This window comes from Medicago sativa, chromosome 4 (assembly GCF_051527215.1).
Source record: "Medicago sativa cultivar Bolivia chromosome 4, Bolivia_mono, whole genome shotgun sequence".
In the NCBI taxonomy this organism is placed as follows: domain Eukaryota; kingdom Viridiplantae; phylum Streptophyta; class Magnoliopsida; order Fabales; family Fabaceae; genus Medicago; species Medicago sativa.
Genome location: NC_140752.1, coordinates 25,408,846 through 25,430,400, shown reverse-complemented (window position 1 = coordinate 25,430,400; position 21,555 = coordinate 25,408,846). Strand labels below are relative to the sequence as shown.

Below are 21,555 nucleotides of genomic sequence, written 5' to 3'. Positions count from 1 at the left end.
GTCAGTTAATCTTAATTCATGTGGATTTCGGAGTTGTCATGTGACTTTAGGAGTAATAGTGTGTATCTTTCAACTTGAAATTCTAGCGCACTTGTTTTAATATATTCTGTAAGATGTTTCAACGTTTATAATGTTCCGTTCAATGTTTCAACATTACGAATTAAACAGAAATAAAAACAAGAAAATAAATGACAAGAAAGTAAAGAACACAGTGAGTTTGTTAACCCAGTTCGGAGACAAACACACCTACTATGGGGGCTACCAAGCCAGGAAGGAAATCCACTAGTGTAGTCCTTATTCTATAGCTCTTAGCAAAATCCTCGTTTACACTAAAGACCTAGGACCTATCCGTATTTATTTCAACCTAGGACCTCCAAGATCTGAGATCCGATCTCACTATCCTATGGTCAGCCACAGCCCTTGTGACCTATCAGACCTCAAACAACAAACAAATGATAAAGATACCTTCAAACAAACAACTAACACCTTGATTACAAGCTTTGGTGTAGTACAAAAGAGTTTACAACTCAACACACAGTACTTAACATGTAAACCAAATGATACAAGAAAGGCTCACAATAAAGGTACTAAACTTGCATCAACATGATACAAGAATAGAACACATGTAACCCTAAAAATTTAAACTTTTTAGAATGACGGCTTGAATAGTTCATTAGGTCTTGAAGTCTCCATCTCAGGTCAAATATACTTGTTGGGCTTCAGATCAGAACAGATCGTCCAGCTGATCTGCAAAACAATAATCAGAGACAAATATGGAAAGTCCTAAAATGTCGGAACATCTTTATGATCGTCCAAAACAATAACAAATATTTCTCAAAATATAAACACTACTTTAGAAATATTCCACAACTAATTATGTAAAGATATGCGCGTTGATTGGTCAATAAGATAAGGAAATATTGTTTCGTTAAACAATAAAGGGCGCACGTACAAATAGGCATGAACCCAGGCACATTTAACCGTGCCAAGATGTTGGAACATTGGTTCCAACAACACAGACAAGGATATTTGTTTTAGCAAAAATGCAGCCAATACGCAAATACCCAACAATCTCCCCAATTGGTAAATATTTGGCTAAAACAAATTAAGGCCAAATGCAAAGAATAAAGAGGGATACAGAAGACATCCATTTCTCCAAGTAGCATGAACACATACCTATGAAGAAACAACTAGCAAACACAATCTAAAGAGACACCTTAGATACACTTCCTCAAGTCATCACGAACACATATTCAAGAAGAAGGAGTAACAGGACAGTATCACTAAAGAAATATCAGAAGTGTGCATACAAGAATACCTCACATAATCTTCAATCACAGCTTCAGCTGTAGAGGTATTACAATTATCAGAGACTTGCAGCAACAGAGAAAATAATAACGTAGTCTTACAAGAGCACACATCTGTCGTGCAAATCCAACAACCACTCTAATACACTATGTTCGACTAAATAGCAGCTTTCTGCCATCCACATAAATAACAGATGCTGCAGTTCAATGAAACTTCCATTCCCTTCAATTCTATCTCCACCAACTGCAAGTATATCACCGACTCATTCTTCATCAAAAACTGATCTCTCCAAACCTTGTATTTCTCTCTCCGTTCAATGAATTTTTTTTCACAATCCTCATCAAAAACTTCCCTCTCGAAACTTCATCTCACTTCAGTGGCATCGTCAAAGTCTTCAACTACGACGAGCTTCTCTATATCAGTGTCGTTGCACCATGACCCAACGTCGTCGGTGTTGCTGATGAATCTCCACTAAATCAGAAAATCCCTTGTGTCGGTGTCAATGATACGTGTTCAGAGGTGGTATTTTGAAGTGAGAACCGTGGCGGTGAAAACAATGACAGCGAGAGGCAACAACACCAAGGAGAAGCAACAATGTGACATTGAGAATTTTTTTGATAAGATAACATTCAGAAAAGGATGGTTTAATTGTTGATACTGTGTGTTCGTGTAATTGTCATGCTTTTGGCTCTCGTGATATATAACACTGCTCTTTGATAATTCTGCGTAGTAGCCTAGTAAGCTTAGAGATGAATGACAGAAAAAAATTATTCATGGACAAAATTCGGCTTAGATATAATTATTTGATAATTCTGCGTAGTAGCCTAGTAGGCTTAGAGATCAAATTCATATTGCAACTATTCCTACAAGATTGTGTTGAATTCGTGAAAAAATGTGACAAGTGCCAGCGATTCTCAGATAAAAAGCATGCCCCAACAAATTCTAGCTGACAGGCTTGGTCCCATTGCTTCAAACATTGTTTCTGAAAATCAGAGGGGCTTTATACCCAGTCACCATATTCATGATTGTATTATGACTGCCTCAGAAGGTGTTAATTTGCTTCACAAACAATTTGCCGGTTCAGGGATTGCTCTTAAAATAGACATAAGCAAGGCCTCGGACACAGTTAATTGGGACTTTTTACTTAAGGTGCTGAAGTGCTTTGGTTTCAGTCAATGTTTCTGCAATTGGATACACACTATCCTCCTATCTGTTAAACTTTCTGTAAGTGTGAATGGCAAGTCAGTGGGTTTTTTTGGTTGTACGAAGGGAGTCAGACAGGGTGACCCCTTGTCCCCCTTGCTATTCTGTTTGGCTGAAGAGGTGTTGAGTAGAGCGTTAACTGCTGGTTCAACATGGCAATATTACTCAGCTCAGGGCCTGTAGAAATATGCTGATACCCAGCCACTGTTTATATGCAGATGATGTTCTTATTTTCTGTCAGGGTACCTTATCCAACATAAGGGAAATCATGCAGTTGTTTGATAGTTATGAGAGCTTTGCTGGCCAGAAAATCAACTCCAGAAAACGCAAGTTCTACACTGTCCATGTGCCTATGAATAGAATCAGAGCCATCTCCTCTCTAATTGGATTTGGTCAGGGCAGTTTCCCTTTTAATTATCTGGGGCTGCCTCTGTTCAAAGGGAGACCTAAGGCTATGCACCTCAAAGCTATTTTTGACAGGCTTCTGGCCAAAATGAGCGCCTGGAAGGGGAGACTGCTGTCAATCATGGGGAGAGTCCAGCTGGTAAATGCTGTCATTAGCAGCATGCTAGTTTTCTCCTTTCAGATTTATAAGTGGCCCTCTAATCTCACTACTAAAAAAAGGTCATTTTCGGACAAAATTTCGGACGGTTTTGGGACGGAATTTACGGACAATTCCCACGGAATTCGGACGGAAATGTGTTTTCGGACGGAATTCGGACAGATAGGGCGTTGTCCGAAAAAGGCGCGTCGCAAATTGTATTTTCGTCCCAAATTCCGTCTGAAATATATTTCAGACGGATTTCGTACAGTTTTCGCACAAACACAGTTGTGGGATATTGGACTAAACTTCAAACGGATTTCGGACGAAATTGAATTTATTTTCCTACGGTTTTCAGACGGCATTTAATTGAATTTCCTACGAATTTCGGACGGAATTGTTTTAAAATTTCCTACGGATTTCAGACGGAATTGAATTTAATTTCCTACGAATTTCAGACGGAATTGAGTTAAAATTTCCTACGGTTTTCAGACGGATTTAAGATAAATTTTCCAACAATTTTCGGACGGATTTAAACTGCTTTAAAATATTTTCCACGCTTTTCAGTCGTGGTTATAATTTTTTTTATTTTAGAGAATTGCCACAATTCATATTTTTAATGAATTTGGGATAAATTCCAATATGTAAAATTTATATTCAATAATATATACTAAATCAAATAAAAATAAATAATAATTCAAAAGTAAACAAATGTTCATTGTCTGAAACAAAATTATATAAACTAGATTCATATAAGTGCTCAATGTTCTAACACAATATATCACAAACTAACATGACTAAATTGTTCATTAGTTGGTACTCAACAATAAAAGTAACACAATCAAGTGCACTAGCAGGGATAGGGGAGACAACAACTGCCCTCAAAAAGTAAATAGCCAAAAAAACAAGGTAAAGAGGTTTGGAAACATAACTCCAACCAAAAGGAACTCCCATGACAAAGCCAAATACAAGACAGCAGCAGTCAAACACATAATTCATCAAAAAAAAGAGAAATTGGCAGCAACAACCACAAAACAGTAGAACAACATAAAACTAGTTGGGCCAAACTTATCAATCAAATCTAAAATTATCATCATTGTTTGCATTAGAGGCTTCAGCAACATCATTTGGTTCATCTTGAATAGGTGTCGCACAAGCAAAGTTTGGAGGCAATGGCATATTCAACTTTTCAAATAAAGCTGCAAGCATGCTTTCATTTGACTCAATTCTTTTTTGTTGCTGCTCCAATTTTTGTTTTTGCTCTTGGTTTATACGTTCTTGCTCTTTTGCCTTTTCTTTCCATTTTAAGAGCTCTTGTTCCATGTTTTTTTCCTTAAAGATATTTGAGCATGAACCAATAGTATACTTCGAAGCATTTGTTCCTATAGAACCTAAACCATATAGTTTTCCTTTTTTACCTTTGGGAGCTACTTCCTTCCAAATAGTCAAGTCATCTGGCATATTATGATGGCTTTCAGAAGACAATCCTCCTTCCTCTTGATTTTGAGACATAGATATTTCCAAAAGCTCTGCTTTTCTCTTCTTAAAAGCTCCCTGCAATTTTGAATTATGTTAGTCATTTGACTAACAACCAATTAAAATCTGTAATTTTAGTAAAATCATAGATGAATTATGGTCGTGGCTGTTTTGGTTAGGCTAGTTGCCGTGCGCAGACAGCTGTCCAAACGCAGTTACCTGTGATGGCAGCCACTCAATAAAAAAAAAACCTTATCAAGGAAAACAAAGGGGTACAACAAAAAAAATCAATCCCAAAGAAAAACTCCCAAAGAAACCAAACGGCTAAGCCTTCCACACACCACCTGCTAACAACACAGACACTAACCACTGCCAAACCTGAAGCCTGAAATCCACTAACACCAACCAAAAAACCAAGGCTGCACAAACACCAGCGCACCCCACCCAAAAACCAGCAGCTGGCCAAATCAGTCCCTGCAGAAAAACAGTAAAAACCAGCTCCCTAACCAAGCTACAGAAGCAGGAAAACAACACCAATAAAAACGGCAGCGCCACACCAGCAGGGAAAACAAAAAAGCCAGTCATCTATTCAAGCATTCCCGGGGATTCCAACACCACTCGTAGTACATACAAGTCAGAATATTAAAACTTCCTAACAACCACCTCCACGACATAACCTTTACCTCCTCCACCAAGTCATCCCACCTAGCAATCTAATTATTAAAAATGCACCCATTTCTAATCTTCCAAATCACCCAAATTGCTACCTCCCATATCAATATTATCATAACTAAATTATATATAAATATGTAATGTTAAATAGATACTTACATAAGCATGCTCAGCTCTACTATCAACCCATTTCTTATCCTTTCGAATGTGGCAAAGAGCAAATACCTCCTCCACTGCAGGCGTGGCTCCTGTTTCATTCTCCTACATTTTTTCCATAACTTCAATGAGAAAATTTCCAATATGTTGTTCACAAATTAATGAGAAAATATCACGTGTCTTACCATCCTACGTCCCTTCTCACCCATAGATATAGAACCAGCAGTATGAATGGAGCTACCTTGAGTTGAAGCACGATTTGCAATGTTTGCCACTGATAAATTCTTAAAATTTTTATCGGATGCCCAATAATGTATTAATTGATTCCATATTGGCTCAGAGATGTACTTTGGCCTGTATTCGGAATTATTTGCATAGTTTTTCCTCTCTTGCCACATCATACCTCTGAATCTAGCTTCTCCCTTGATTTCAAAAATTTGGCGAATCTTAGCATCATATTTAGGATGCCATGTACAATACTTCTACAAAAGTGCACCCAATTAACATGTTAGCAATTCAAAAATTTCAAGAATCTTTAATTGTTCAGTAAATTACATTTAACTAATGAAAAAAAAGAACACTTAGATAAAGTACTTTGTGCACTGTTTGTACTGTTCTACACTAATATTCATCTTAACTACCAAAAACTTACATCAACAAAGGCATTTTGTATCATTAAAACAAAGTCGTTTAGCAAAATTTATGTTAAGAACAACTGAACTTTATATAAAGCATTGTAGCTAAGTATTCTTCTTAAAGAAATATATTACTAATTAACTATAAAATTACTAATTATATAACTATTACCTTAAATTCAGTAAACCATAACAACTTCTGGTCAAGAGATGCATGTCCCCATGTAGGAATAAACCAATCAAATTTGCTCTTAATGGATTTCGTCAAGAAACGAATAGCAGTTGATGGATTGAACCTGTTAATACAAATTGTTAATATACATGCATCAATTATTTTCTACAAAAAAAAAGTTAATTTCTCAAAAGTATAATATTTAACTTACTCATTTCCATACGGCTCTATTTCGTCAAGGCCTTCTTGATCAATTCCTTCATCATCATCAGGTTCAATGGCAGATGATTGAGTGTGTGGCAAAGTTTGTTCAGAATTTTGAGGTATGGTAGTTGATGCGTTCGGAGTTGGATTTTGAGGTATAGTAGCTGATGGGGTTGGAGTTGGTGTTGGGGTTTGAGTTGGTGACGGTGATGATGATGGCATAGTGTTTATGTGTGGTGATGGCGTAAGTTGTGCATGTGATAATGATTGATTTAGAGGTACCTGTGGAGATGGTATAGTAGGTGTAACTTGTACAACAATTCTCCCTCTGCCAGTTGAGTGTCGGCCTCGTGAGGATAAAGTCCTTCCACCTCTGTTAGTACCTCTTCCAGACATCTAAAACAACAATTTGATTAACTACCTAAATAACTACATCAAAATTAAACAAATGGCATACTGTACACATCAAGGCTGAGCATAGTAAGACATCAAGGCTGAACATAGTAAAAAAAAAATCATTAGAAATATTAAAATACACAAATTCATTCATTTTTATCACTTTGATCCCTAAACCCTTCATCCCTGTCTCGCTCACCAACCACCATCCATTATCTCTTCTTCTTCTTCTTCTTCTTCTTCATCTTCTTCTTCTTCTTCCTCCTCCTCCTCTTCCTCATCCTCATCATCATTGTCCATGGCATGATCAACTATCAACTCATGGTCATCAACCTCATCAAATCTTCCATCAACATCTAACAAAGTCACAGGCAAATCAGTGTCAACTGAGATGCCAGCAATATTTTGATCCAGAAAATCCTCTTGATATGCAGAGTCATCAACTTGTTGATCCTCAATCACACCTCTTGCCTTTGTTTTGACTACAAACCACCAATCTGCATTACTCCTAGAGCATATTGGATGTGGAGCAAAATAAATTTGAATTGCCTTATCTGCAAGAATAAATGGATCGTACTTCCCATAACGTCGATTATGTCGAATTTGAGTGATTCCATATTGTTTATTAACCTTTGTTCCTCTATCAATTGTAGGATCAAACCACTCACACTTAAACAACACGACCTTTTTCAGAGGTATTCCAGGATATTCAATTTGAACTATTTCTTCAAGTTGACCATAAAAGTCATTTTCATATTCACCATATCCCGTACCTTTAACACACACTCCACAATTCATAGTAGACTTTCCAATTGAATGTGCTTTCGTGTGAAATTTGAAGCCATTCACAAAGTAAATAGGCCATGTTTTTACAACTCTTAAAGGACCCCATGCTAAAGCATGTATATGTGGATCTAGCACATTATTTGAAGGATTGTCAACCTATTCAAAATCATTCAACAATAAGAGTGTTACTAAAAGAAGGCGTACAAAATAATATGTATGTAATCAGCATGCAGAAAAGTTTTCAAAATATACTTACATAATCTTTTAGCCATGCTGCAAAGTTTTCTTCAATGCATTTATCAGCATGTTCGTCGCTCATGTTAGGATGAGTTATGCGTAGTGTCTCAACAAAGATCCTATTGTTACATAATTTAATTCAATTATAATTATCACAATTAGGAAATGAAGAAGTTTTTATTTTAGAAAGTACTTACTCAATATAGGGTTGAATCTCATCACAGTTGATTAATACATGATTCATGGCAGCAGTAAATTCCTTATCCTCCAAAAAACGACTTTTGCATTGACCAGCAAATCTACCAGGCAAATTAAAAATGGGAAATAAAGATTGTGCCAAATCCTCATCACCCTCTGTTCTTCCAATGCTAGTATTATTGGGTTGCACACTTGTCTCAAAATAATATGTGCAAAATTGAGCAATCTCCTCTATAAGGTATGACTCAATTATTGATCCTTCAACATGGGCCTTATTTTTAACCTTCTTTTTAAGGTGATGGAGAAATCTGCGATAAATAAAGAATTTTTTAGTAACACAATTTACAAAAAAAAAAAAAAACTATTAATGTAGACAATAAGCTAAAAATTATGTCTATGGTGCATGTAAATAATACCTCTCAAAGGGATACATCCATCTATATTGCACTGGACCTCCAACTCTTGCTTCATATGGTAAGTGAATGGGTAAGTGTTCCATTGAGTCAAAAAAACCCGGAGGAAAAATGCGTTCCAATTTACATATCACCACTGGAATATTTTTCTCAAGGCTAATAAGATCATCTACTCGTAGTGACGTTGAGCATAAATCTCTAAAGAATTGACTAAGCTCGGTTATAGCTTTCCATGTTTGGTCTGGTAATGAGCTAAAAGCAAGTGGAAGTAAGCGTTCCATGAACACATGAGCATCATGACTTTTCATTCCATGTAACTTTCCTTCCTTCATGTCAATACATCTAGCCAAGTTTGAAGCATATCCATCTGGCATCTTTAAACATTTTACCCATTCACAAACTGCTCTTTTTTGCTCCAGAGTAAATGTGTAGTTTGCCTTGGGCTTTATGGTCCTCCCATTACTCTGTTGAAGTAATTCTAGGTCCTTGCGTTTGCAATATAATTTCAAATCCATTCTTGCCTTTATATTATCTTTAGTTTTTCCTTTGATGTCCATAACAGTATTAAACACATTATCAAATACATTTTTCTCAATATGCATGACATCAAGATTGTGTCGAATCAAGTTAGTGCTCCAATAAGGTAATTCCCAAAAAATGCTTCGTTTTTTCCAATTATGATCTTCTCCATAACCCAGAATTTGAATTTCATCAATATTGTCCATTATCGTTGGCATTGTCCGAACTTTATTCCATACTTGTTCCCCGGTCAACCTAGGAGGCGGTTCTGATCTCACAACCGTATTCTTATAAAAGCCATCCTTATTTCTTCTAAATGGGTGCTCATTTGGCAAGAATTTTCTACTACAATCAAACCATGATGACTTACCACCATTCTGCAATCGAAATGCTTTTGTGTGATTCATACAACAAGGACATGCCATTTTTCCGGCTGTCATCCATCCTGACAACATTCCATATGCGGGAAAATCATTAATTGTCCACATTAAAGCAGCTCTCATTACGAAATTTTGTTTTTTGGAGACATCATAGGTTAAAGCACCCTCGTCCCACAATGACTTTAACTCATCAACCAACGGCTGTAAATACACATCTATCTTACCTTTGGGATTACTACGGCCGGGAATGATCATTGTCAAAAACAAATAAGGAGTAGACATACACATCCATGGAGGGAGGTTGTATGGAGTCACAATTACAGGCCAACATGAATATGGAGAAGCAGATTGACCAAAAGGAGTAAATCCATCGGAACATAATCCAAGTCTCACGTTGCGTGATTCAGAAGCAAATTCTGGATACTTTTGATCAAAATGCTTCCATGCTTCTGCATCAGAAGGATGTTCAAGGACACCCTCAACTTGTTGGTGCTCATAATGCCATCTCATATGGCGTGCAGAATTTGCTGACGCGTATAGTCTCTTTAACCTTGGTGTGATCGGTAGATAATGCATACTCTTTAAAGCTAACTCTTTACCCCCTTTACCTACCCTATACCTTGGAGCATGGCAGAACCGACATTCTTTGGCCATTTCGTAGTCTTTGTAGTACAACATACAACCGTTGATGCAACAATCTATTACTTTACTTTCCATTCCAAGCTTTGATACCAACTTCTTTGCATAGTAGAAATTAGGGACGAGACAGTTATCCTTAGGCATACCCTTCTTCATAGATTTTAGTAGCTTATCAAAACTTTTTATAGACATATTCCCCTCAGATTTAATAGTCAACAGTTCAACCGCCATAGATAATTCAGAGTGGGTATCACAACCCTCCCACAATGGTCGTTGCGCAGATTGTAACAAATCATAAAAGAGTTTGGCTTCCCTGTTTGGAGGTTCCTCTGGTTGTGGCTCAAATTGGTCCAAATTTTCTGGCCTAATAGCATCAAAAATCATAGCCTCGTAAGTATTTCGTTGTGACTCGAAACTTGACGACTGGCTGCATGTGTTTTCTCTGCTCACGTTATTTGCATTTCTACTACTTGAGCTTAAAGAACTCTCCCCATGAGAATCCCAACACCAATACTTCGGCTTGAAACCATGCTTATACAAATCGAGCGTAACCTCACCAGGAGTTAAGAAATCTATGTTTCTATGTTTATTACAAGGACACCTAAGTTTACCCCCATTATCTGTAAACTCGGGTTGCCTAATTGCTTGTTCTATAAAATTCTTAACACCACTAACAAATTCTGTTCTCATTCCTGCCCGATTGGGAAGAAGTCTTTTATACATCCATTTTCGATGTTCAGGGATTCCCATATTCTGTTTCATGTGAATAAATTTAGCAATGCATGTATAAATCTAGCAATTTCATAACTTCTATAGTAAAATGTCCATGGTGTCTTAGATCTTACAAGACTGTTCACAATGTGTTAACTTGTTATGTCACTATAAGTTTTCATATAAATCAAATCAACATAAAACAACTAACTCAGAACAACAACTAATAATTTTCATATAAATCAAATCAACATAAAACAAAATATACAAACAAGAATACAACACAAATGTGTGACAGCATTACCTCACCACAATAAAACACCAAAAAAAAAACTAGGTAAACCTCAAGATTATCTTCTAACAGTGAAAAAGGTAAATCATCTTCCTAATTTTTGGTCAATCTCAATCCTTTAAAAAAGACTTTGTTCAAGACCAGAGATACAACATTTTAATATAGATAAATAAACAAGCATTGTGATATGCACAACCTTGTTAATATAAACGAGTACCGGTACAATAAGACAACTTGAATCAAATTTTGAATTTAGAGTTAATTTATCACACATGCAACTCAATAGTAACATATATTTGGCTTAAATTTGCCATATCCATGTACTGTAAATGAACCAACATTAATTTTACTTCTACTAGTAGGAGATATTGAATAAAGAACTGAAAAGTAAAAACCAGAAAAATAAATGATATTCCCAAGCAAATTATTATATTGCTTATTAAGTAGAAATCAAATTGCAAAAAAATAGGTGCACCATTTTTAAAGCACACCTTTAGTTGTAATGTAGAACTATATACTACTATTGTCTTGAGTAGATAACCAAAGAGTGTTAACCAACATTTTCTTATAGAAAAAAATATCATAATCTCTGTTCAAAATCTTCTGCATGTTCAACAATAATAATGATTTCATGTAACAAAAGTACGATAAAAAGCAAAATAAAACATCCACATACATATTTCATTTCCATAATAGTACATGAGGATTTAAACATTACACAACATAAAACAAAATATACAAGCAAGAACACAACACAAATGTGACAGCAGTACCTCACCACAATAAAACACCAAAAGTATGCCAACAGAAAAACAGAACCGAGATACACACACTAAAACACCAAGGTCATAATTTGTATAAGGAGCATTGTAGCATCTGGCTAGAGCTAAATTGTATAGTACCAGTAACTTCTTAAATCCCTTCACAACACCATTGGAAAAAATTGCTCTAGTTTTCCCTATTTTGTGCCACAACTGTCAAGACGAAAGTTGGTCCGAAAACACAATACAACACCCCATCGCAAAAGCTTACAGGGCAGACCAAAACAGAAAAAAAAAAACAGCAGCACAAAAACACTAATTGCACCTAGAAAGAACAACCACCTAGAAAAAAAACAGCAGCACAAACACACTAGATGCACCTAGAAACAGCAGCAGCAAAGCAGCGCCCCATACATAGCTGCTAAAGGCACCAAAACTAGCTAAAAAAAGAAAGAAAACTCAGCACTAAAACAACCACAACAGCAGCACTCTAACAACAATGCCAAAAATAACCACCGGATAGCTATCTAAGTAAGCATTCCCGAGGGTTCCATATCTAACCATATGAGTTCCTTTACAAATTCTTCTTCATTTCTAAAATAATCGTTGTTAATGTCATATTTAATGAATAAATAAAAGAATATTGCATTTTTACAAAAATGTCTTTATTAACTATGAGAAGGAATTGAAACAAGGTGGCACAAAACAAGGAAAACTAGAGCAATTTTTTCTAATGGTGTTGTGAAGAGATTTAAGAAGATACTGGTACTCTACACCAACTATTGCAAAGAAGGAAAACCAGAGAAAATTGAGTCTTTAACAAAATTGGGTATGCAATAAGCAGGTGGTTTATGATCCAATGTTGTTAAACAAAGAAACTTCACATGTAGACCAGGTGGTTTCAAGTTTTACTCTATTTAATGTATGGTTTCAAGTTGTTTAACTACACATAAACTACACATATAAGAAATTAAAAAACTCAGCCATAAAGCACTAAAACTTTTACTCTATTTAATGAAATTGAACAAAGAGATCGCGAAAGTGATTACAATGGCGATAAAAATTTAAAGGTTAGGTGTGCTTTAAAACTATTAAGGAAGTAAAGGTTTAGGATTACCCTGGTACTGTTAAGGATGTAGAAGCTAGTCAGATTCAACTAACTTCATCTAAAGTCAATTAGGACAGTTTTCCATCTGTTAGCAGTAGATGTAACTTAGTAGTTAGTTAGCTAGCTATTGTGATTTGTGAGCCGCATATATAGCTCAAACACTTGTCTTTTTTCAGCAGTCTATGCAATATGAGATTTCTCTCAATTCTCTATACTTAAAACACAACTAATAAAAATTGCATTGCAATGACATTTAACCGCGATATCAATAATTGCTTTGTGATCGCAACCACAAACAGTTTATTTCTTACTAGCATCTTAAAAAAGTGGCTGCATTTATCCGCATTATCAATGATCAAAACATAATTGAAACCGTAACTGTAACTCTATAACCACAATTCAGAACTTAAAAGTGAATCCAAGTCTTTCAACAGCAAAAAGTGAACAAAGAAATAAACCCACAATTATTTTCAACACAAAACCCACAATTAACATGATGCCTAAGAATATATGCAAACGACATTAATCTATCTTTAAAGAAAAATATATATGAAATTTATCATTATAAACAAAAAAATTCCTAGCACAATCCAGCATTTAAGTCTAAGAAACTCTCCCTCAAAAAACAAAAAAAAAAGTCTACGAGACTCAATTGCATTCATCTAGTTTTTTTAATGTTCAATTTAACCCTCCTAATGTCTAACTGGATGCAGTTTAGTCCTATCGAAGAAGAGAGTAAATTACGTTAAATTGTAACTCAGAAGAAAAAGATGGGAAAATAACAATACTCAAGAAACAAAAAATGAAATTTTTATAAACTACAGTAACTAAAAGAGATTCTAATCCTTTTCGATTCTGACAACGAAATTAATCTTCAAATTAGTAAAAGTAAGTACCACAAATTACTATTCAATCACAATTATTTTCAACACCAAACGTGAATCCAAGTGTAGGTAGTTAAGCACACTAAAAACCTTAATAAGTAAAACAAAATAAACCCTAAAATTGAACCAAGAATCAGGTACAAGTTTATGGGAACATGCTTGATTTGTTGAAGAAAACACTGAGAAATTAAAAAAAAATACAGACAATCCACATATCTGGAGAGAAGAGAAGAGAATCTTGGATACCTTGAAAGATTGATTGACCAGCTTGAGAAGTTTTTGGAAGAAATTGATTGAAGAGCAGCACAGGAGAAGTTGATTGAAGAGCACCACACTGAGAAATTGATTTTGAAGTTGGTTTTAGGGTTATGAAAGAGGGAGATGAAATTTTAGGGTTATGAGAGAAGCACACGAGGGAAATTTTGTGAGATAAGCGGGAGATGAAATTTTCCCAATTAAAACCCTTAAAAATATTAGCCGTCCAAAATCCGTCTCAATATTTCACACGGTTTTGGGACGGAATTGTTTTTTTAAATAAATCCGTGCGAAATCCGTGGGAAAAAACCCTGTTTGAACATGTGCTAAAATTTTCACACAATTTTGGGACGGATTTGAGACGAAAATTCCGCTCCGTTAAAACCGTCCCAAATCCGTCCAAAAAATTCAGACAAATTCGTATCCGTCCGAAAATTCCGTCCGAAACCACTGTTTTTTTAGTAGTGATCTTCTCACTCTTCTCTCCAAGCACATCCGCAATTTCATTTGGAGTGGTGATATCCATCAAAAGAAAATCTGCACGGTGGCTTGGATTGACATTTGCAGACCTCACAATGAGGGTGGTTTAGCCATCAAAGATCCCTGTCTGATGAACAAGGCAGCGCTCATGTTACTCTGCTGGACGTTTCTAACATCGAATGAACAATGGGCCCTCATCTGCAGAGCCAGATTTCTTTCCCATGGTCTCCCCAAACATTACCATTTCGCTTCTTCTATATGGTTGGGAATCAAGCAATTTCTGTCTGTCTTTCAGCATCATGCCACTTGGTGTGTGGGCAATGGCCAAAATATTTTTTTTTGGACAGCCAGATGGCTTGATAGAATTATAGTTGATCATTGGAATATTCCTTCTCATATGCGTAAGAGTCTCTCAATGACTGTTGCTGATTACATTGTCAATGGCTCTTGGAGCCTACCTGAATTCTTTATTCATAAGGACAAGGCATTAGCGGAACAAATCCTCAAGATAACTATCCCTGTTGAAAATGTCCCAGACTCTCTGAATTGGAATGCTTCTGTTGATGGTATTCTCACCAATAAACTTGCCTACCAGTTCCAATTAAGACATGGCCCTATGGTTTCTTGGGACAAGCTTCTTTGGAATTCTTATATTCCTCCCTCTAGAGCATTCATCTCCTGGAGATTTATTCTCAATAAACTGCCAACTGATGACAACCTTAGAAGAAGAGGTTGCACTATTGTTTCTGTGTGTTGCTTCTGTAGGAACCATGAGGAATCTTCATTGCATTTATTTCTCAGCTGCCCAGTCACTTATCAACTCTGGGATTGGCTTCAGAAGGGTACTGATATCATTTTGGATACGACCTCTATCACCTCTCTGCTCTGGAGCAGTCAGCAGATCCCTAGCAAACTAGTGCATCATATTATTAACTCTGCCATTGTTCATACGGTATGGGGCATCTGGTTAGAAAGAAATAACCATTATTTCACTTGCAAGCAGAGTAGCATGAGTACTATTTTTCACTCTATGTTGGCTGAGGTCAGACTTAGTTTTCATCTGGTTCTCAGCAAAGGTGCTTCAGCTATGCAAGATTTCTAAGTCTCTAGACTTTTTGGAATCCCTATGAAGTCTAAAAGGTTCACATCCACTCAAGATGTTGTTTGGTCCCCCCCTTCTGCTGGATGTGTTAAAATTAACTGTGATGGCTCATCCTTTGGGGCTCCTCCTTACGGTGCAATTGGGATTGTGTTTCGGAGTTCAGCTCCTGCGTTTCTGGGTGCATATGCTCAGAATATAGGACATGCCACACCTCTTGAAGCTGAGCTAAGTGCCTGTATGTTTGCTTTTGAAAAGGCTGTTGAGTTGCATTTGAGGGATATTTGGATAGAAACTGATTCTTTAGCTGTTGTCAAAGCCTTTAATCAGAATGTTGGTGTGCCTTGGAGAATGAAGACAAGATGGCATAATTGTTTAGCTTTTTGTAGGCAGATTAATTGTTCTATCACTCATGTCCTCAGGGAGGGCAATTTGGTAGCTGATGCGTTGGCCAAGAATGGCCAAAACCTGCCTGTTCTAACCTCTCATTGGTGGGATCATCCCCCCCTTTTGTGCAATCGTTACTCGCTAGGGATGCCTTAAGTTTACCTACTACTAGACTTGAGATGTACTGATTTCTTTTTGATTTTCTGTTATCGGATTGGTGGTTGTATTTGGTTCAGGCCTCACCTGATTCTTTTATTTCATTTCATAGCTTTATAAAAAAAAAAGAGTTAAGTTTTTATTCTATTCTTGTTAGTTTAGTACTTAATTTAGAATCATTTTAAGTTTTTGATTTATTGAGTCATATTATTATTATTATTGGTCAATTAATGACTAATAAAGAGAATGAAACAAAAACATGGTTTTATGATGAATGTGATTGGTCAAGAAAAATGATAACAAGTTGAAACAAAAGAAAAAAGACCACACAATGTTGCGTGAGGGTGCAGGAATTAAAACCAATATAATTGGGCTTTCTTTCATGACGTTGAACCAAGAAGAAAAAGAAACTTGCTGCACAATGTTAATTTGGGAGGAAAAATAGGTTTGAGGAGCTAATATAAGAAAGGAACAGCCGCAACACACAAGGACAATCACGTTTTGGCAGAAGCAACTTGTTCACGTTTTGGAAGGTTTTGGAGGCACGGTTTCCGAGAGCAGAGAAGAGGCAAGGCTTCAACACATGCACAAAGAAAAAAAGGCATATCAGTTCAAGAAATTCTCAATATCAAAACATTGTAATTTCTTTTATTTATATTGCTGAATTCTTTTTATCATGTCTAGCTAATTCTCTAGGTTAGGTCTGATATGATTCTGGTGTAACCCTAATTGAACCATGTTGCTGTGAAAGTCTATTAGTATGAATATCTATCTAGTTTTATTCAATTCAATTGTTCTTAATGCTTTTTATATCCTGATCAAATATAAACATGTTTTCATGAGAATGAATGACTACTGACCATAGCTTTCAACTTAGACTTAATTGAATTGTTCAAATAAATAGGGTTAGTCTAGGAATGGGTAATCGTTTATTTGTGATATTAGGTTAACACTCTTAAAACCTTCAAAGAATATTAGCTCACCTAAGGAATTAAGGACTGTAATCTGAGAAGAGGGTCCTAAGTCAAGGGATTGATTAGGGCTATTTTAGTTAACCATCGTGAAACTAGAGAAATATTCAAAGGAAATAGGTGCAGTGTACCAATTAGGGGAACTCAGAGGATTCGAATGACCTAGTCTCATCTCTCCATATATTTTCCAAACAAATATTTATTTTCTGTTATTTAATTTTATGCAATCAAACTTACTGCCTCGGGCATTTATAAAATTTACACATCCTAGATATTAACTTTATTGCTAAGTTGAGATTAACACAGTCCTCGTGGATATGAACTTATTTTTATTACTTCGATAGTTTTAGTACACTTGCTAATTCTCTATCAAGTTTTTGGCGCTGTTGCCGGGGACTGTTGAATCATTTCAACTTGGTAATTTCGTTATTATTTAGGATTTCTGTCATTTATATTTTTGTTTATGCTCTTCACTTTTATTTCTTTGTGCTTTGCTACTGAAAAGTTTATCCAAGTTTTGCAGCTATGATTGACAGGTTAGTAGACAGGTTGCACCTTTATGACACAGAAGAGATTGTTACGTTGCAGTATGAAAAATATCTGCAATCTTGGAAAATGAAACATTGCGACGATAAAATCTCAAGATTAAATATGAGATGTGATCTTTATGTGGCAAATCAACCAGGTAGTGATTATGAAAGGAAGACTCATTCTTCTGTATGGTGGGAGGTCACGATGTCAAGAAGCCTATTGGTGGGTGCATGGGAACATCTACTTCTTTGTGCTAAGTTCATGGAATTCCTACCAAACAAGAGAAAGAAGAAGGATGATATATTTTTTGTGCCATTTTTCCACCCTAACAGTGGTAAAAGCGTCAAGCTCAATGACGTAAAAGAAAGCGCTTGATGGGAGGCAACCCATCCTTTTTCTAATTTTGTTTATTTTGCAGGTATTTTTATTCAGTAAAAAAACAAAAAAAAAAACAAAAAAAAAATGAAGACGATTTGTTGTTGAATGTATGCATTGTTGAGTCATATGTTCATGTATTCATAAGTCGGATATTTATATCCAATGAAGACGACTAGGATATTATATATCCAATGAAGACGACCAGAATACTTTGTATTCAAATCACGACGACTATGATACATTTTTATCTTGAGGTGACGACCTTGATGACGACAAGTAGCACATGCATATAGAGTCGTGTTTAGGCGCATTACGTACACTTGATAATTGATTAAATAATGTGTCGTATTTGTTTATGTACTTGGTGAACCTTGGTGATTTATGTGCATTGGTGAACTTGCTGAATTACGTTCTTGGTGAATATGTAATGATGTTGAAAATGTACTTGTGTATTACTATACTTGTATGATTGATGATTATTATCGATGTTGAGCTGCTTAAGTGTTGTTTAATCATTTGAATTTAATTATGTCGTTCATTTTCATTTGATTATACTTTAATTGTGAAATGTGAACTAACCCCCAGTGGTCATTTGGTTAACAAGCTACCTTATTTGTATGGATGGGTAGACGGTGTGCAAGCATAGATTTGTTTTACTTGTTTTACTTGGTGAGTTGTCGGAAGCTAGCATTGGAGCTACCTCGTCGTTTTCTTTTAGAGTCTTAATGTGTCAGCTCTAGTTAGGGTGTCTATCTGTTATATACATTCTATGACTTGTCGAGAGTTTATTCACTCAATAGTTAGATTTATTATGGAGATGTTTTATGATTATGTGAAATTCTAGCGTACTTGTTTTAATATGTTATGTCAGATGTTTTAACGTTTGCAATGTTCCGTTTAATGTTTCAACATCACATGAGAAACAGAAATAAAAAAAAAATATAAAGGACAGAAAAGTAAAGAACACAATATGTTTGTTCACCGAGTTCGGCACAACACGCCTACATCTGGGGGCTACCAAGCCAGGAAGGAAATCCACTAGTGTAGTCCTTATTCAATAGCTCTCAGCAAACTCCTCGCTTACACTATATGACCTAGGACCTACCCATATAGACTTCAACCTAGGAACTCCTAGATCTGAGATCCCATCTCACTATCCTAATGGTCAGTCACTGCCCCAGTGACCTTATGAGACCTCAACCAAAACAAAAGTAGAAGTTACCTTCCAACACAAACAACTAGCACCTTGTTTCACAACTTCGGTTTAGTGCACAGGAGTATCAAACTCACACACAGTCCTAAACAAGTATCACAGGCGATACAAGAAAGACACATAGTAAGAAATTCTAAACTTGCATCACAAACGATGCAAGAGCAGAATACATGAAGACTCAAACCCTAAAAATCTAACTTTTAGAATGATGGCTTGAATGAGAAATTAGGTCTTGAAGTCTTCCTTTTATACTGAAGAAGCTTGGGCTAAATAATTCATTGGGCTTCAGCACACTGCTGATTGGTTCAGCTAATCTGTAAAACAAGAATCCGAAACAAATCTAGAAACTCCTAAAATGTAGGAACATTTATAGGATCATTCCAAACAATAATAAATATTTCCTAAAATATAATATCTACTTTAGAAATATTCAACAGCTGATTCTTAGATGATATGCGCGTTACTTGATCAATAAGTTAAGGAAATATTGTTTCCTTAAACAGTAAAGGGCGCGCGTAGATGTAGGCATGAACCCAGGCACACTGAACCGTGCCAGGATGTTGGAACATTGTATCCAACATCTTACAGATTTGCCTAACCACATGTTGAAACATTGGTTCCAAGTTACAGAACAAGGATATTTGTTTTAGCAATAATGCAGCCAACACAAATTCCTTTACCGACTTCTCATAATAATGCAGCCTAACCTCATGGGAGAAAAGTTGCCACATTCATCAGAGATGTTTACTAGAAATTCCTTTACCAACTTCTCATAACAATCACCGAGATCACATATTGTCTTCATTAGACCTGCTTCTTTAATGAGCTCCATTACAGACTCAATTTCTAGAGCCTCTTTACCTAGTTCTCTTTCCAAGGATAGTCTCGTATGATAGATAAATTTCCATCTTAGCGCATTTTCAGGCGAATGAAAAGAAACTTTGTCAATAGGCACACTTGCCACCGTCTGCAGAGTCTTCTTCCCAGCTGTCTTTTTATTTTTACAGGAGGCGATGTTTAGAAAATCCTCCTCAACATTGTACGTACTCAGACTCACTTGAGGAGATAACCTTCCTCTTCCCATGAATATCCAACAGCAGTTTTCACTATTACTTTACTCCAAGATTTCTTTGGGCCAACAGCAGATTTTGTTTTCTTAGGGTGCTCACTTATAGGGAAAACAACTTTTCTTTTGTTGCTCCTTAATCTCTTCGCCACACTACCCTCAAAGGTCTGTGCCTGGGGAACATTCGCCAAGTCATAACATCAATCACATCTTCATCATCTTCTTTGTTACCAGAGTCTACTCCCTCATCATTCATCTCAGATTCACTTTCTATTCCTCTGTTTTCCTTAGCATTAGAGTTGTTGTTGGAATTTCCAGAATTTACATCCTTCTCTGGAGGAGTTTTAAAACTAAGATCTATTTCATTAGTCCCAGTCTCAGCACCCTCTGTGGGGTTATCAGGTTGTCCTAGAGATGTTTCAACATCTAATTCAACATCCATTTGAACATTGATTTCTTCAGGATCACTTATAACTAAGTCATCAACTCTGATCCAATTACCAGAGTCATCAACACCCCTGTTTTCAGAATTTTTTATGACAGTACTCAAATTTCTGATCCTAACTTTCTATCAGATATAAGCACATCACTATTCATAGTTGAATTAGGATTACCTTTTACACAAACTAGTGTTGCAACATTTGAAGATATCTGGCAAGCCTCTTTATTATCAATCTTCTTCGAAACCTGAGTGGTGACGCCTTCATCAGTAGCATTAGGTTGGTTTTCCTCCTCAACAAGAGTTTCAGATTCTTTTAAGCTTCCCTTCTTTACAGGTTTCTTTATCTCTGTAGTAGACTTGGAAACAATTTCCCTCTTGGAATCGATGGAAGGAACAATAGTGAGAGGCTTGACCATTTTTGGAGTGCAGAAATCAAACCTTTGTTGCTCAGTAATGTTCTTGTCTTCAGGACCAGAAATGTTGGTGTTAAAATTCATGGTGGAGTGATGTTGCTGGTAAGGTTCTGAGAGGAGAAGAGTTGTGCGAAGTTTGATAATGGGAGGGAGAATGCGAACTGTTTTCAGAAACTTGGTGGGAGTAGGAGAGAGAGTGAAATGATTGTGTTTAGTGAATATAAATCCCGACTTGAGGTGCACCAATGAGCGGAGATAAATAAACAAATTACTTGCACGCCTACTACCATAGATTGATTGCAACTCCTTGTTCTGAGAAATAACCAATTTGCCCTTTAACTTCTTAAATTGTTTCGTATTTTTGTTAGAGACAAGATCCTTCACAAACACCGTTTTTTCTTTAACACAATCCTTCATAGGAAATGGTTGAAAATTAGTCTTATTGATTTCCAAGGAAGGGCATTTCCCATAAT

The 21,555-nt window shown here is 36.1% G+C and overlaps 3 protein-coding genes across 4 annotated transcripts; 1 reads left to right on the top strand and 2 right to left on the bottom strand.

Moving 5' to 3' along the window:
- Positions 1–2,235: 2,235 nt before the first annotated feature.
- On the top strand, positions 2,236–2,694 carry LOC146927248 (secreted RxLR effector protein 78-like). The gene has a single exon (XM_085707044.1). The coding sequence runs from the start codon at positions 2,236–2,238 to the stop codon at positions 2,692–2,694; it is 459 nt and encodes a 152-aa protein (XP_085563170.1).
- Positions 2,695–3,770: 1,076 nt separating this feature from the next.
- LOC146927246 (uncharacterized) lies at positions 3,771–14,162 on the bottom strand. 2 transcript variants are annotated; one of them, XM_085700586.1, is made up of 6 exons: positions 13,938–14,162; positions 6,375–6,763; positions 6,164–6,287; positions 5,542–5,838; positions 5,360–5,461; positions 3,771–4,606 (listed from the first exon to the last, which is right to left on the bottom strand). In XM_085700586.1, the coding sequence occupies exons 2-6, from the start codon at positions 6,761–6,763 to the stop codon at positions 4,124–4,126; spliced, it is 1,395 nt and encodes a 464-aa protein (XP_085556712.1). In that variant the 5' UTR covers positions 13,938–14,162; the 3' UTR covers positions 3,771–4,123. The 2 variants fall into 2 exon arrangements, with proteins under 2 accessions (XP_085556712.1, XP_085556713.1); XM_085700587.1 differs by lacking the exon at positions 13,938–14,162 and having other exon boundaries at positions 6,650–6,763.
- LOC146927247 (uncharacterized) lies at positions 6,856–10,735 on the bottom strand. The gene is made up of 5 exons (XM_085707043.1): positions 8,401–10,735; positions 7,984–8,292; positions 7,806–7,905; positions 7,097–7,705; positions 6,856–6,861 (listed from the first exon to the last, which is right to left on the bottom strand). Exons 1-5 carry the CDS (start codon positions 10,695–10,697, stop codon positions 6,856–6,858), a joined length of 3,321 nt encoding a protein of 1,106 aa, XP_085563169.1. The 5' UTR covers positions 10,698–10,735.
- Positions 14,163–21,555: the final 7,393 nt, after the last annotated feature.